Source organism: Microcaecilia unicolor, chromosome 3 (assembly GCF_901765095.1).
Source record: "Microcaecilia unicolor chromosome 3, aMicUni1.1, whole genome shotgun sequence".
Taxonomy (NCBI): domain Eukaryota; kingdom Metazoa; phylum Chordata; class Amphibia; order Gymnophiona; family Siphonopidae; genus Microcaecilia; species Microcaecilia unicolor.
The window spans coordinates 349,440,607-349,454,737 of NC_044033.1; the positions used below are offsets into that span (position 1 = coordinate 349,440,607).

Genomic DNA, 14,131 nt, shown 5'->3' on the forward strand with positions numbered 1-14,131 from the left:
TGCCGCTTATTCGGATGCATCTGTCAGAGTCTCGGGATTATCTGTGGGGGCTCCAGGTTCCCACTCTAGTTAAGGACTGCTTTTCTACATCCCACAAGTATCTGGATTCATCTGCTGCTGATGCTAAGGAACAAAAAATTGTCTTACCTGATAAATTTCTTTCCTTTAGTCACAGCAGATGAATCCAAAGGCCTAACCTGTTTTTTGGTGATTACTCGTGGTTCTTTCTGTTGGAACGTATTGCTGCATTTTTACATTTTAGATGGACTGCTGTGATCGGTTTCTGTATTGCAATTCTTGGTTTACTGCTTTTCCTTGTGAGGAAGGAGAACTGTTATAACTGATCCCTTGTGCTTTGTTGTGAGAAATACTGACCGGACAAGGAGCATTTCGTCCTATAAGACAGCTCAGTTCAGCGCTATCTCCACCTGCTGGTAGATGGTCACAACCCACAAGTATCTGGATTTATCTGCTGCGACTAAAAGAAAGATAATTATCAAGTAAGATTTAAATTTTCATTATAGGCTCTCCAGCTAATTAGAAGATAGACTGAAGTAGGGTTTTTTTGTTTTTGTTTTTTTACAACAAGTGCTGTGTCTGATTTATTTAAGAATAGATTTAAATTCTAATTTTATATTGCTGGGAAAACTGTTTATGGGAAAACTGTTGCTGTTTTTTATTTATTATTATCTTAGTAGAGAGGACATAGTTTAATTTTCTCGTTAAAGACCTTCTTTGCTTTCTTGCTCTAGGATTTCTTTTTTCCTTAATTTTAAAAGGAGAGGTGACCTAAATAATCTCTTTTGAAGTCCCCACACTTCTGAGGGTTAGATCTTAAACAAAAGAAGACAGCTGCTACATTTATCCTATAAGACAGCTGAGGAAAAGTTGGGGACTTTTTTTTTTTTCATTTGTACCCCGTGCTTTCCCACTCATGGCAGGCTGAATGTGGCTTACATATACAGGTACTTATTTATACCTGGGGCAATGGAGGGTTAAGTGACTTGCCCAGAGCCACAAGGAGCTGCCTGTGCTTGAAGTGGGAATCAAACTCAGTTCCCCAGTTCCCCAGGACCAGCGTCCACCACCCCAACCACTAGGCCACTCCTCTGCTCCCAGGCTTTTTCTGTTTTCTTCCTACAGGTACAAATACTTCTGCAACTGCAGTATGGCTGGGAAACATTGTGTCAACAAAGCTGTTGCCTCAGTTACAGCTTGCTTCAGACCATGCCTCCTTGCAATTCGCATGCAGTTGGGTTTTTGACGTGCATTTCCCAGATTTTTAAAATGGGAACGTCAACATGTATGCTAGATACATGTTTAAGGACTGGTTTATGTACATCTTGAGCACAAATAGCCTTCTGAAGCGACTGCAAATATATTTCAAAAAATTATGCTTAATATGTTTTTATTAAAATCTTTGGGACAACTGCTTTTTTGAAATTTACTGAAGAACTTGTTTTGCTGATATCAGCCATTGTTTGGAGCTCAACCCGGATATATGATGAGCACAAATAACAATGTCTTGCTTGTCATAGGAATCGCTGTGTTCAGTTGCCGCTGATCTGTGCAAATCTTAGCTGCACTATGTGAGATGTTTTTAAAGGAATGACAGGAAGCGAGTTTCCTGCCAGATGAGCTGTTCTCCTACAAAAGCTGACGGTTTAACCAAAGTCCTTTGTATTAAGTAATCTGAAACTAAGTACATTCATTCATTTATTTTATTTTTCTGAAGGAGAATGGTAATTCACCTCATGAACTAATAAGCTACCTTTGAATGGACAACTTACAATGTTTTCTATTAACCAACATATAGGAATAGTTCATCTAGAAATATCTAAAAAAAAATTCTTGTTACAGAAAATCGTTTGCATCATAACAAAATTATTGTTGTGTTTAGTAAGCAATAGATATGTTGATACCTGAAGGGAAAAGAGGAAATGAAAACTGTTGTGAACTATTCAGAACTGGTGCATTTAAACAGTTATGTTGCAATAGAATAGGATACCTGGATATGAATAGCATGCAGGGGATGAAATCTTAGACATTTTAAGTAGAGGAGTGTGGTAGCCGTGTTAGTCCACTCTTAAGGTTATCAATAGAATCATGTTTTATTTTGTTTGATTTCTATTGATAGACATTTTAATAAACCATCAGGTATTATCTGTGCTTTTTAATGAAATGTATTTGCTGTATCGAACTTTGAATCAGTAGTGCTGAATATTTAGTCCTGGACTTTCTCTTTTAAGAGCAATAGAAGCCTGCAGTTAAGAGTTTCCTATGTGGTCAATGAGGAGGCTTTCCCATGGATTTGTCAGTAGGTAAAAGATTGCAATGGCGTGTATTGATAAGAACTCTAATCGAGATAAAGGAAAGGGCTAGGAAAATTTCTATTTAAGGTTGAACAAAAGGTGAGGCTGGACCTGGGACAAAGTTCACCTTTATAGAGAATGAGCTCAGTAAGCCCTGTAGACGGACTAAAACTACAACACCTACAAGAAGCTGATCAAGTGGAATGGTTTTCTGCTGTTGGTAAGCCTCATTTCCTAGGCTACACTGCTATAAGATGCCCTACCCACCTTCCACAAAATCCACTGCACAAGCCAGAGGAGCTCAGATTGCAAAAGGAAGAAGAAGCCTAAAGAACATTACCAGAAGAGAACCGATAAGATGCAGAAGAAGGAACCTGAGAAATCATGCCAGAAGACTGAGTAAGTCCAGATTCCAGCAGATGGAACCAAGCAAGCCAGAGAGGGGAAGCCCTACCACAGCAATACTGTGCCAGTTGAACTGAAAATCTCTCACACAGATGCCTCATCTCTTTTTGGGGACCTACAATTGTAGTCATATACTCTATCAGACATCGTGTTCAATGTATTAATTCTAAATTATTGTTCATCAATAAATATATTATCTGGGGGAAAAGACACCCCCCCCCCCATACACACACACACAGGATATATGGTATATCCATATGGGAAACAACTCAGGAAATATAGGTTTCCTCCTTTACAATATCAGTGTCTATGAGTACCAGAAATCAGGTCTATCTAGTATGGTTGATGGTGCTATATAGTCAAAGGATATAGTGTATATGAAGTTTAAGTTTTATGCCTAGTGCCTAACAGACTGCATCTTTCTTGTGAGTATTTTTTAAATATCAACTCTTGCACCGAGTGCCACATGTATGGTTATCTCTCAGTTGGTGAGAGGTTCTATATGTGCGCTCAGCACTGTGTCTTGGCTCTGAGAGAATGTGGAGGCTAGAGTTGCAGACTTGGAGGAAATCAGGCAGAGATCTTTATAAACGAGACCTTCAAGGAGATAGTAGAGTGAATCTAGCTCAAGTCTAGTAGCCTCTGTGCTGACTTTTGGAGCAAAAGGTTCACCTGAATGGAGCATATCACCTTGGTGTGGCTGGAACTGATCCTGTAGCTAGTACCTGCCATCTAAGAGATGCAACATCCTCTACACTTTGATGTTTCTCCAGAGGAATATGACCAGGAGGGGAAAGGTTAGGACACTGATTTTCAACTTTATTTCATCTCATGGCATACTTACAAGGCGTAAAAATTGTCAAGGCACACCCGGCGGTACTTCCCACCCCTAGCGTGCCATCATATATTTATTTTTCTAGCACCGGAGTGTACCCGGTGGTAGTCTACTGGGTTAGCGTGTGAGCCCTTACCGCCACCTCAGTGGGTGGCAGTAAGGGCTTCCCCCCCTCTGACTGAACCGGATAGACTCAGTGTTCAGTGCCGTGGTGGAGCAGGCAGAAGGATGCAGTGCAAATGGTTTCCCTCCGCTGAGTCCGCTCGCGAGTCGCTCCTGTGCGTGTGGGCAGCGTGGCCAGCCTAGGCAGTCCCTACCCTATCTGCTAATTTCGTGAACATGAAAGCATGAAAAGCTAAGTGGTTGTAAACCCTCTATTTGTTCAGCAGTCCCACAAAGATGCACTCCATCTCTTTCAGCTCCTACTTCCTTTGCATCTTGTGCTCCCTCTGGCTGCAGTTCTTCAACTTGTTCTTCACCTTTTAAGGCACTGGGCTGAAAAAGGGGGCAGGGTGGAAGAAGAGGGAGGGAGAAGAGAGAAAGGAGATGCTAGACGGGGGGCGCCAACTGATAGTCTGCAGGGGGGCACCAGAGACCCTAGGACCGGCCCTGTTTGGGGAAGGACGCCCGGCTGTGGAAACAGGCGTGGAAATGCTTGCTTCTCTTGGGCTTGAAACATTGTCACCCCCGACACCACATAAACCACTCTGCCCGGCGATTGCTTTGCAATCAGACAGCAGAGTTCGCCCTGCCAAAGTGGCTGGAGCTCAGAGCCCACAGGTTTGACATCAAGCACTAGATGAGGTAGCGGGAGCACAGACTGTGCTGAAGGCTCCCAGTACGATTACTCTGGATGCCATCTGGATTGTACTTCAACAGCTCCAAGCTGCAGTTTCCAAGTCCTCGGCAGAGGTAACATCTTTGGTTGTGAAAGTAGACCAGCTATCTAAAGTTGTGGAAGAAGTTAGAACAGACTTAAGAATTTAATGGATACCACTGTTAGAGCTTTCCAGGAACTTAGAAATGTTGAAAGTGATAATATGGCAGTGCATAGAAGATTAGAACACATAGAAAATTTCAACAGAAGGCTTAATCTGCCAATTTTGAATTTTTCAAAACCCTTTGGTGTTTTACCTATGGAACTTTTTAAAGAAATATCTGGTTGAGATATTAGGTTATTCCTCTGAACGTATTCCTCCTGTTAATTATTATTTGCCAGTTGCCATTAAGAAACCCCAGGGAGAGGTGGATTTAAATTTAAGTGCAGTTCAAGAAGTTTCTATGGATTTAAGGAATATCTCAAGAATTTTGGAGGAGTCTACCACGGAAGTCTCTTATACAGCAACTTTACTAGTATCCTGTGTTTTTGAGCAAGATCTGAATGTGACACTGAGACTTTAGACATTCACAGGAAAAATGTTGTAGTCAAAACATTTGGATTTTTCCTAATTTAATGAAAATTAGTTAGGATCAGAAGAAAGAAATTTTGGCGATGAGAAAGGAGGTTAAAGATTTGGGAGCTACTTTCCTTCTGGCGTATCCCTGTAAATGTGTCGTGTGACTTGGCGAAACAAATGTTTTTTTCTTTCCTGAGCAGTTGCATTTGTTCTTAGATGTGAATAAGATCGTCTAACTTTAATTGTGTGGCTAATTGAGAGATAGTCTTTTCCCTTAATTTGTAGTCTACTCCCCACTGTTATGGTGGTCTAAGTATTCTAATGTTTCTTGATGCATCATATGTATTTATGCTTTCTTTCATTATTTGCATTCTGCGTTTCTTGTTCAAGAGTTTATCTTGTAAATTGTATTGAAATTAATTTACAAATCTGTTTGCTATAATTGTAGCATATATTTTTCCATCTATATTTATTAATAACATTGGTCTGTAATTGGCCATTTCATTAGGGTTACGTCCTAATGAAGTAGGACTATCAATACAGCTTCAGCCATAGTTCCTGATACACTACCATTTTTTTATTAGCATTTCTTGATAGAATCAAACATATTAACTTTCAACAAGGAGACTATGATAAAATGAGAACGGTGAAAAAAAAAAACCCTTAGAGGAGCAGCTGTAAAGGTCAAAAATTTACATCAGGCATGGATGCTGTTCAAAAATACCATCCTGGAAGCACAGCCCAAATATATTCCATGTCTTAAAAAAGGAGGAAGGAAGAACAATTGACATCCAGCATAATTAAAAAGTGAGGTGAAGAAAGCTATTATATAAACGGCAAGTGACCGACTCACCTGCAAATGCACAGTAGAGACTTCCCTCTCTGTCCCGCCCTCGCGTCAAGACGTGATGACGTCAGAGGGCAGAACAGAGAGGGAAACGGAGTCGGAGTCACTGTCGGACGCTGCCGCCTGGAAACGAACATCGCGCGCCCCAATCTCCACCCTCCCCTCCCATCCCCGCCGCCGCTCCCGCCCTCATCCGCATCGGGCCCCCTGCACTGACCTGACAGCACCTCTCACCTCCATGTGGAAGCGCTGCAGGCAGCAGCAGAGCGATCTGCTGCTGCCTGCAGCGCTTTCACATGGAGGTGAGAGGCGCTGTCAGGTCAGTGCAGGGGGCCCGGCACGGAGGGGGGAGGGAGCGGCGGCGAGGAGGGTAGCTGGAAATCTCGCCCGTTTTACGGACTTAACGGGTAGTGATAACATAAATGGGGGAAGTAGATGTTTGAATGAAGTATTGAACTCTGTTGTACAGAGAGCATCTTTCCCCAGTGTTTTCCCTTTTTGGAGTTCACAATGATTTTTGAATTTCTGCAATTGAAATTTCTTTCTCTAAATTACTGTATTGTGATTCAAATAGTTTTGGAAATATTATATTATTTAAAAACTCTTCACTAATGTAATAATCTGCAGAACTTTCGCTAGATTATAACATTTTCTAGAATTCTGAAAATTCAGTATATCTTCCTGTTTGATAAGTATCTTTCCATCCCCATTGTTAATTGCAATTTTTTCTTAACCTTTTAAATATTTTGCTAGTTGATTCATAATTAGAGGATTGCTGTAAGAACATTTTGCCCTTTGCCTTCTTGCTTAAAAGTTCGTCATATTTAAATTTGAGCATAACCAGCTTATCTTCAAGATCTTTTGACTTGATCTTAATTTGCTTTCCAATAATTTACTATCATTTTCCTTATCTTTAATGACCTGTTTTGCTTTTTTATGCATGTTAATACTGTAGCTAACATTGTTTTCTCTAATTGTTGCTTTGAAAGCATCCTATAAAGTACTCAGGGAATTAACTGAATTTGAATTATTTACAAATGATTCTTCAATACATTTCCCATATAAATTTGAAAATCCTCTTTAGTTAGTAATGTATTATTGAATCTCCATAAAGATGGAGGTGATTTTTCTAGGTCTGCGGATAATTCCAAGGATATACCTGCACAGTGGCACACCAAGGTGGGGGCGGTCCGCCCCGGGTGCACGCCGCTGGGGGGGTGCCGTGCGTCTGTAGGCTCCGAGTCTGCTCGTTCCCTCCCTGCTGCTCCCTCTGCGCAGAACAGGTTACTTCCTGTTCCGGAGCACCCCCCCCCCCAGCAGGTAAAAATGCACCCCGGGGGTGTAATTTTGCCCGGGGGAGGGGGTTGCGCTGCACCCGGGGGGGGGGGTGTAATTTCACCGGGGGGGGGGGCCATCGGCAATCCGCCCCAGGTGTCAGCCAGCCTAGGAACGCCACTGTACCTGCATGATCACTTGTATCAGTATTCCCAATTCTTGCATGTGACACTAGTGGAACCAGATTGTTTTGTAACAAGAAAATAAGGAATCCTAGAAAAGGACTGATGGACATGAGAGCAGAAGGTAAAATCCTTTTCTGAAGGATGAGCTAGTCTGCACACATCCATTAAGCCCTCTTCTTCCATTAAGTTCTCAAGTTTCCCTTGTTAATAGTTTCATTTTTTCTACAGGGCATCCTATCAAGAAAGGGAACTGTGACGTTGTTAAAGTCTCCAGCAATAATTAAATTTGTCTGTCATTGTTCACTGCTTCTGTGCATACTTTTTGAAAGAGTGCAGCACTGCCTATAGATGGTATATCAACATTAAGTAGTGAATAATGATTGTGGATTAAGTACACACTGGAAATCCAATATGTTAGCATTTAACTTTCAAAAAGGAGACTATGATAAAATGAGAACGGTGAAAAAAAAAAAACCCTTAGAGGAGCAGCTGTAAAGGTCAAAAATTTACATCAGGCATGGATGCTGTTCAAAAATACCATCCTGGAAGCACAGCCCAAATATATTCCATGTCTTAAAAAAGGAGGAAGGAAGAACAATTGACATCCAGCATAATTAAAAAGTGAGGTGAAGAAAGCTATTATAGCTAAAAGAAAATCCTTCAAAAAATAGAAGAAGGATCCGACTGAAAATAATAAGAAACAGCATAAGGAATGGCAAGTCAAATGCAAAGCGCTGATAAGGAAGGCAAAGAGGGACTTTGAAAAAAAAGATTGCATTGGAGGCAAAAGCACATAGTAAAAAATGTTTTAGGTATATTAAAAGCAAGAAACTGGCAAAAGAATCAGTTTGACTGCTAGATGACCGAGGGGTAAAAGGGGCACGCAGAGAAGACAAAGCCATAGCAGAGAGATTAAATGAATTTTTTGCTTCGGTCTTCACTGAGGAAGATTGTAAGGGTAGCTCAGAGGTACTTATCAGATAACATTACCAGATGGCAATGAACCGAACTCGGGTCTAGGAGCGTACCTCTATAATCAGCCTAACATGCTAGCTTAGCAGTGCTGTAAGAAAGAACTGAAGCCACAGATAGAATGTATATTAGATTTATTATAAAGTATAGATATAAAAATAGTTCTGTAGCAAATTGCAAAGCCAATACAAAAATAATGCTCTAAAATATATGATCACCAGACTAAATACAATATGATAATCCTAATGTATTACATGAGAACTTATTACACGACTTATGCAAAATACCTAGTTACCAGCTAAATACACAGGACCAGGAGTTCTGACGTAAACATATCTATGTCAGAAAATAACCAAGAACTAATTCCCTGTGACTATAGGAAATATATCCTGTATCTCACCTTGCCGGTCTGTCACAAATCAAAGGGCAGAGAAGCAGATGTTTCCTTCAGAGTCTTGAGCTGATTTATCAGCGAGTCTCTCAGTCCTGAGATAAGGTCCGAGGTTTATTCTGAATGTCTGGGCACAGTCAGTAGAATAGGTCTTGTAGTAGCTGAGAGAACCTTAGGATCTCACTACCAGGTATGCAAGTCCTCTGGTGTTAGGAAAACAGTCTCTGGCTCATCAGAGCGTTCTAATCACCTGTCCACTCTTCTGGTGATTTCTCTCTCGCTTCTTTTCTCCGAGCTTTCTTCAGTCCAAATCTTTGGTATTCCCTTGTCAGATGATACCTATGGACCAATGACATCATGTTCAGCCACCTGCATGTTCCAGAAGCACCGTTGTTATAGATGTCATGCCAACTCCTCGTTAGCTCAGATCCTCCAGGATGATTGCATATTCCTGTAGCAGAGAACTTCTCTCCCCCAACGTTCCCAGGAGATAACGGGACTAATTGGCAATACCGAGAATATGTCCTTGGATGAAGTAATCAGGCTGCTAAGCAGTAATTTTCCTCTCTGTAACCAAGCTGGATTCTGATGGTTACTCACAAAGCTTTAGAAACCATTTTGTTAGAAGAATGGTTCAGGCTTGTATAGGCCAAGAACAGCAAAGGTGAGATCTCAGGTAAATACGCCTACAAGATTCGGGAGAGATACCGGTACCAGAAATGGTATTCAAAGCTGACGAGTCAGAGAAACTGAATGAAATCTCTATAAACCTGGAAGATGTAATGGCGCAATTTGAGAAATTGAAGAGTAACAAATCACCTGGACTGGATGGTATTCATCCCAGAGTACTAATAGAATTGAAAACTGAACTTATCTTTAAAATCAAGAATGGTACCGGAAGATTGGAGGGTGGCCAATATAATGCCGATTTTTAAAAAAGGTTCCAGAGGTGATCCGGGAAATTATAGACCGGTGAGCCTGATGTTGCTATGGGGCAAAATGGTAGACACTATTATAAAGAACAAAATTATAAAGCATATTCAAAAGCATAGGTTAATGAGACAATGCCAACATGGATTTAATGAAGGGAAATCTTGCCTCACCAATCTACTACATTTCAAAGAAGGGATGAACAAACATGTGGATAAAGGTGAGCCAGTTGATATTGTGTATCTGGATTTTCAAAACACATTTGGCAAAGTACCTCATGAAAGACTCCAGAGGAAATTGAAGAGTCATGGGTAGTGTTCTACTGTGGATTAAAAACTGGTTAAAAAATAGAAAACGGAAAGTAGGGTTAAATGGCCAGTATTCTCAATGAAGAAGGGTAGATAGTGGGGTTCCCCAGAGGTCTGTGCTGGGACTGCTGCTTTTTAACATATTTATAAATGATCTAGAGATGGGAGTTACTAGTGAGGTAATTAAATTTGCTGATGACACAAAGTTATTCAAAGTTGTTAAATCGTAAGAGGATTGTGAAACATTACAAGAGAACCTTACAAGACTGGGAGACTGGGCATCCAAATGGCAGATGACATTTAATATGAGCAAGAGCAAAATGATGTATATGGGAAAGAGGATCCTGGTATAGCTACGTAATGCAAGGTTCTACATGAGGAGTCAGAGACCAGGAAAAAGGATCCTAGGTGTTATCGTTGATACATTGAAACCCTCTGCTCAGTGTGCGGCATTGGCTAACAAAGCAAATAGAATGTTAGGAAAGGAATGGAAAACAAAAGTGAGGACGTTATAATGACTTTGTATCACTTCATGGTGTGACTGCACCTTGAATATTGTGTCCAATTCTGGTCACTGCATCTCAAAAAAGATATAGTGGAATTAGAAAAGGTACAGAGAAGGGCAATGAAAATGATAAAGTGGATGGGACAACTTCCCTATGAGGAAACGCTAAAGTGGCTAGGGCGCTTCAGCTTGGAAAAAAAGACATCTGAGGGGAGATATGACAGAGGTCTATCAAATAATGAGTGGAGTGAAACAAGTAGACTTGAATCATGTTTACTCTTTCCAAAAATACTAGGACTAGGGGGCACGCAATGGAGCTACAAAGTAGTAAATGTAAAATGAATAGGAGAAAATATTTCTTCTCTCAATGTGTAATTAAACTCTGGAATTTGTTGCCAGAGATTGTAATAAAAGCAGTTAGCTTAGCAGGGATTAAAAAAGGTTTGGCCAGCTTCCTTAAAGAAAAGTCCGTAAGCCATTATTAAAATGGACTTGGGGAAAATACACTGTTTATTTCTAGGATAAGCAGCATAAAATGTATTGTACTGTTTTGGAATCTTGCCAGGTACTTGTGACCTGGATTGGCCACTGTTGGAAACAGGATGTTGGGCCTGATGGACCTTTGGTCTGTCCCAGTATGGCAATACTTATGTACTTATTTCTTTTAAAAAAATTAAAAACTGATATACCTCTTAAATTTATGGCAATTTAAACAGATATAACCTAACCTGTATTTCTTTAGAGGAAATAAAACAAAGAATTAATTTACCCCACAACCTCTTTCTATATCTTCCCTGGACATGCACTGCACATTGGTGATGAGTATTCAGGTATGTCACTGCCCCAAATACCGTATAATCATAAAGGGCTGTTCTATAATCCGGGCACCCACATCTATGTGCCTTGTGCGTGTGTAAATGTCTGGAATGCACAGCACATATGCGCACAACTGTACCAGTGGCGTAGGCAGACCTATCATTTTGGATGGGCCCACAGTTAAGATGAGTGGGCTTTCCAACCCCTCCCCCCTTTGTCCTGCATATCTCTCCCGCTCCTCCACCCACAGATCCGGCATTTACCTCAAGCCCGTGGCCTGGCAACTCCCCTGCCCTGATCTCCTCCTCCCTGGTCTACCTCAGTACCTTGCATTTGGTAGCAACAACACACATCTGCCTGCACCAGCTTCACAGGCTTCCCTATGCTGTGTTTTACCAGAGAGGGAACAGGAAGTGATGTCATGAGGATGGGAGAGGGAAGCCTGTGGAGCCGAGTGGAGGAGTAGCCTAGTGGTTAGTCCAGTGGACTTTGATCCCAGAGAACTGGGTTCAAGTCCCACTGCAGCTCCTTGTGACCTTGGGCAAGTCACTTAACCCTCCATTGTCCCAGGTACCAAAACTTAGATTGTGAGCCCTCTAGGGACAGAGAAAGTACCTGCATATGTATACAGCGCTGCGTACATCTAGTAGTGCTATAGAAATGATTAGTAGTAGTAGTAAGGGGGGAGGGCTTCAGAAAGGGAGTTGCCAGGTCACAGAGGGAGGAGAGTAAATGCTGGATCTGGAGATGAGAGAGAGGGGCATGAGGCCTGGGTAGCTACACTACTAAAGTACACACTTGCCCACAAAAGTAACAACACACAGGGTGTTAATGCAAGGGTGGCATCAAAGGCATAGTTAGAGGGGTGCAAAGGGAGCAGTTGCTCCTCCAAATGGGTTTTGAATGAACTGGCACTTATGTGGATTGAGCCTTCAGTCTTGCATCGGCACCTATTTTACAAAAGATCTGCTCCCCCTGCTGTTAAAACCTGGCTACACTTATGGGTAGCATACACACAGGCCAAAGCATGGGCGGAGCGCCCAGTTATGTATGTAACTTGCAGAATACTGCTGCATTTAGATGCTCACATTTATGCCAGGTCTGAGGCTATTGTAATTGTGAGTGTGTAAATGTTAGGTGCACTGATGCCAGATTATGCTAGTATTCTATAACAGAACCAGGACTCTCAGGTGCTGTTACAAAATGGAGGCAACCAATTGTAGCATTTCTCCCTAACCCCCTAATTCTATATAGTGCACCAAAATTTAGATGTCTAATGGTAGTTTAAGCACCAAAGTGGGGGTAAACAGTAGTTAGGTGCCTAAGTGCATTTAGGTGCTATTCTATAACTGGGGACCTAAGCTAGCATGTAACTGCAATGGGAGGCTTGGACTGGTCATGGGTGTTCCAACTATTAAATATTGTCAGGCGACAAACTGCTGTATTTAGATTCACCCATTTGCACTTGCCATATGAACCCCCCTCCCCCAAGGGGTGGGGAGTGTTTGTTGAACAATTGGGGAGAAAGAGGATCTTTGGTCACAATGAGTTTCAAAAGCAAATTTTCTCCGTCTGTATTATACTGAGAAAATAAGAGAAGTTTCTAACTGTCGTTTTGCCTTGGCAGCTACACTGTAGGAGAAATGCTACAGGGCTGAGCTAAGCAGAGAGGGAGGTGGGCAGCACCTTATGTTAATTTGTACTGTTCTAGGCAAAGTACAGTGTAGTTAAACAGCCAGCTTAAAACCATCCCCAAGTAGAAGCATTACCAGTAGACTCTCAATTCTTAAGCAAATTGTGTTTGTGTAGTACTCAGAATAAAGAAAATTCAACTTACAGTTCAGTTGCTTAGAAGAGAAATGTTGCCTTCTGCACATAGTCTGTATCAAGCCACCTCAGAGGTAAGAAGATGGCCAGAACCTCAGCCCAGCTGAGAGGAAAATCTGTAACACTCAAAGGGGAATAAGGGAGAGTAACTCAGGGAAAATAAATGGGGAATGACTTGGGAAAATGGTGAAAAATGATGGAATTACAGTAGATTAAGGGAGGGATCAGCTCCCTAGAACAGCTGCTGATCACCAAAGCTTGCTAGGAAAACTGGATTGTTTCTTGGCTCTAGCTCAGAGCTAACAGCCAATAGGGAAAGCTCACAAGGAGTCAATCACAGAAACTGCAAACTATGGTGGGGGGGGGGGGGGGGGGGAGGGAAGCCCCAGTACACAGTGCTATTACACAAACAATGCAATTGAATACAAATAATACTCATATTAAATATATATCACAATATACCATAAATATGGGGGGTAGAATATAAATTACTCACTGAAGGAAAGACAGGCAGGCTGATGAAGTTGTGTTTACACTCTTTGGGAACATTATCTACTAGGGGGGAGATTTTGTATATGGTGCCTAAAAAATTGGCACTGAAATCAGTGCCAACTAAGCATGTTCTATAATCGGCACCTAGATAGGTGCCGATTATAGAATACACTTAGTTGATATTCAGCACCTAAATCATGGCGTAAATACCAGTGTGTAGATTACGTGCATTAGGCCATATTCTACAACTAGGTGCGTAAATTTGGAATGCCCATGAACACTCATTTCCCTGCCCATAACCACACCCCGTTTGTCAGCATGCGTGAGAAGTTCGGCACACATTGTTGCAGAATACGCTTAGCGACTTGTATGTCTAAATTCTATCATTGCTAATTAGCACTCATTATTGCTTGTTAAGAGCAGTTATTAGCACTCATTAGCTTGTTAAGCTTGTTAAGTTACGCGCATTGTTGTAGCATCTGCATCGATTTTGGTGCAGATCTTTAGGCGTGCTATAGGTAGAGGGGATAAAAGTAAAGTAATGTAAGCACACAAAGGAAGGATGTCAGTGAATTTCCTCACCATAATAAAGAGGAACATACTGACAGTGACCTTTTGACGGGGAAGTATATTC

The 14,131-nt window shown here is 41.5% G+C and overlaps 1 protein-coding gene across 1 annotated transcript in view; it reads left to right on the forward strand.

The window, feature by feature from the left end:
* LOC115466908 (tumor protein D53 homolog) overlaps window positions 1-14,131 on the forward strand; it is a 219,406-nt gene that overhangs the window by 127,593 nt on the left and 77,682 nt on the right. Inside the window, 1 exon segment of the mRNA XM_030198486.1 lies at window positions 8,810-8,817. Coding sequence (XP_030054346.1) covers window positions 8,810-8,817 — 8 coding nt within the window.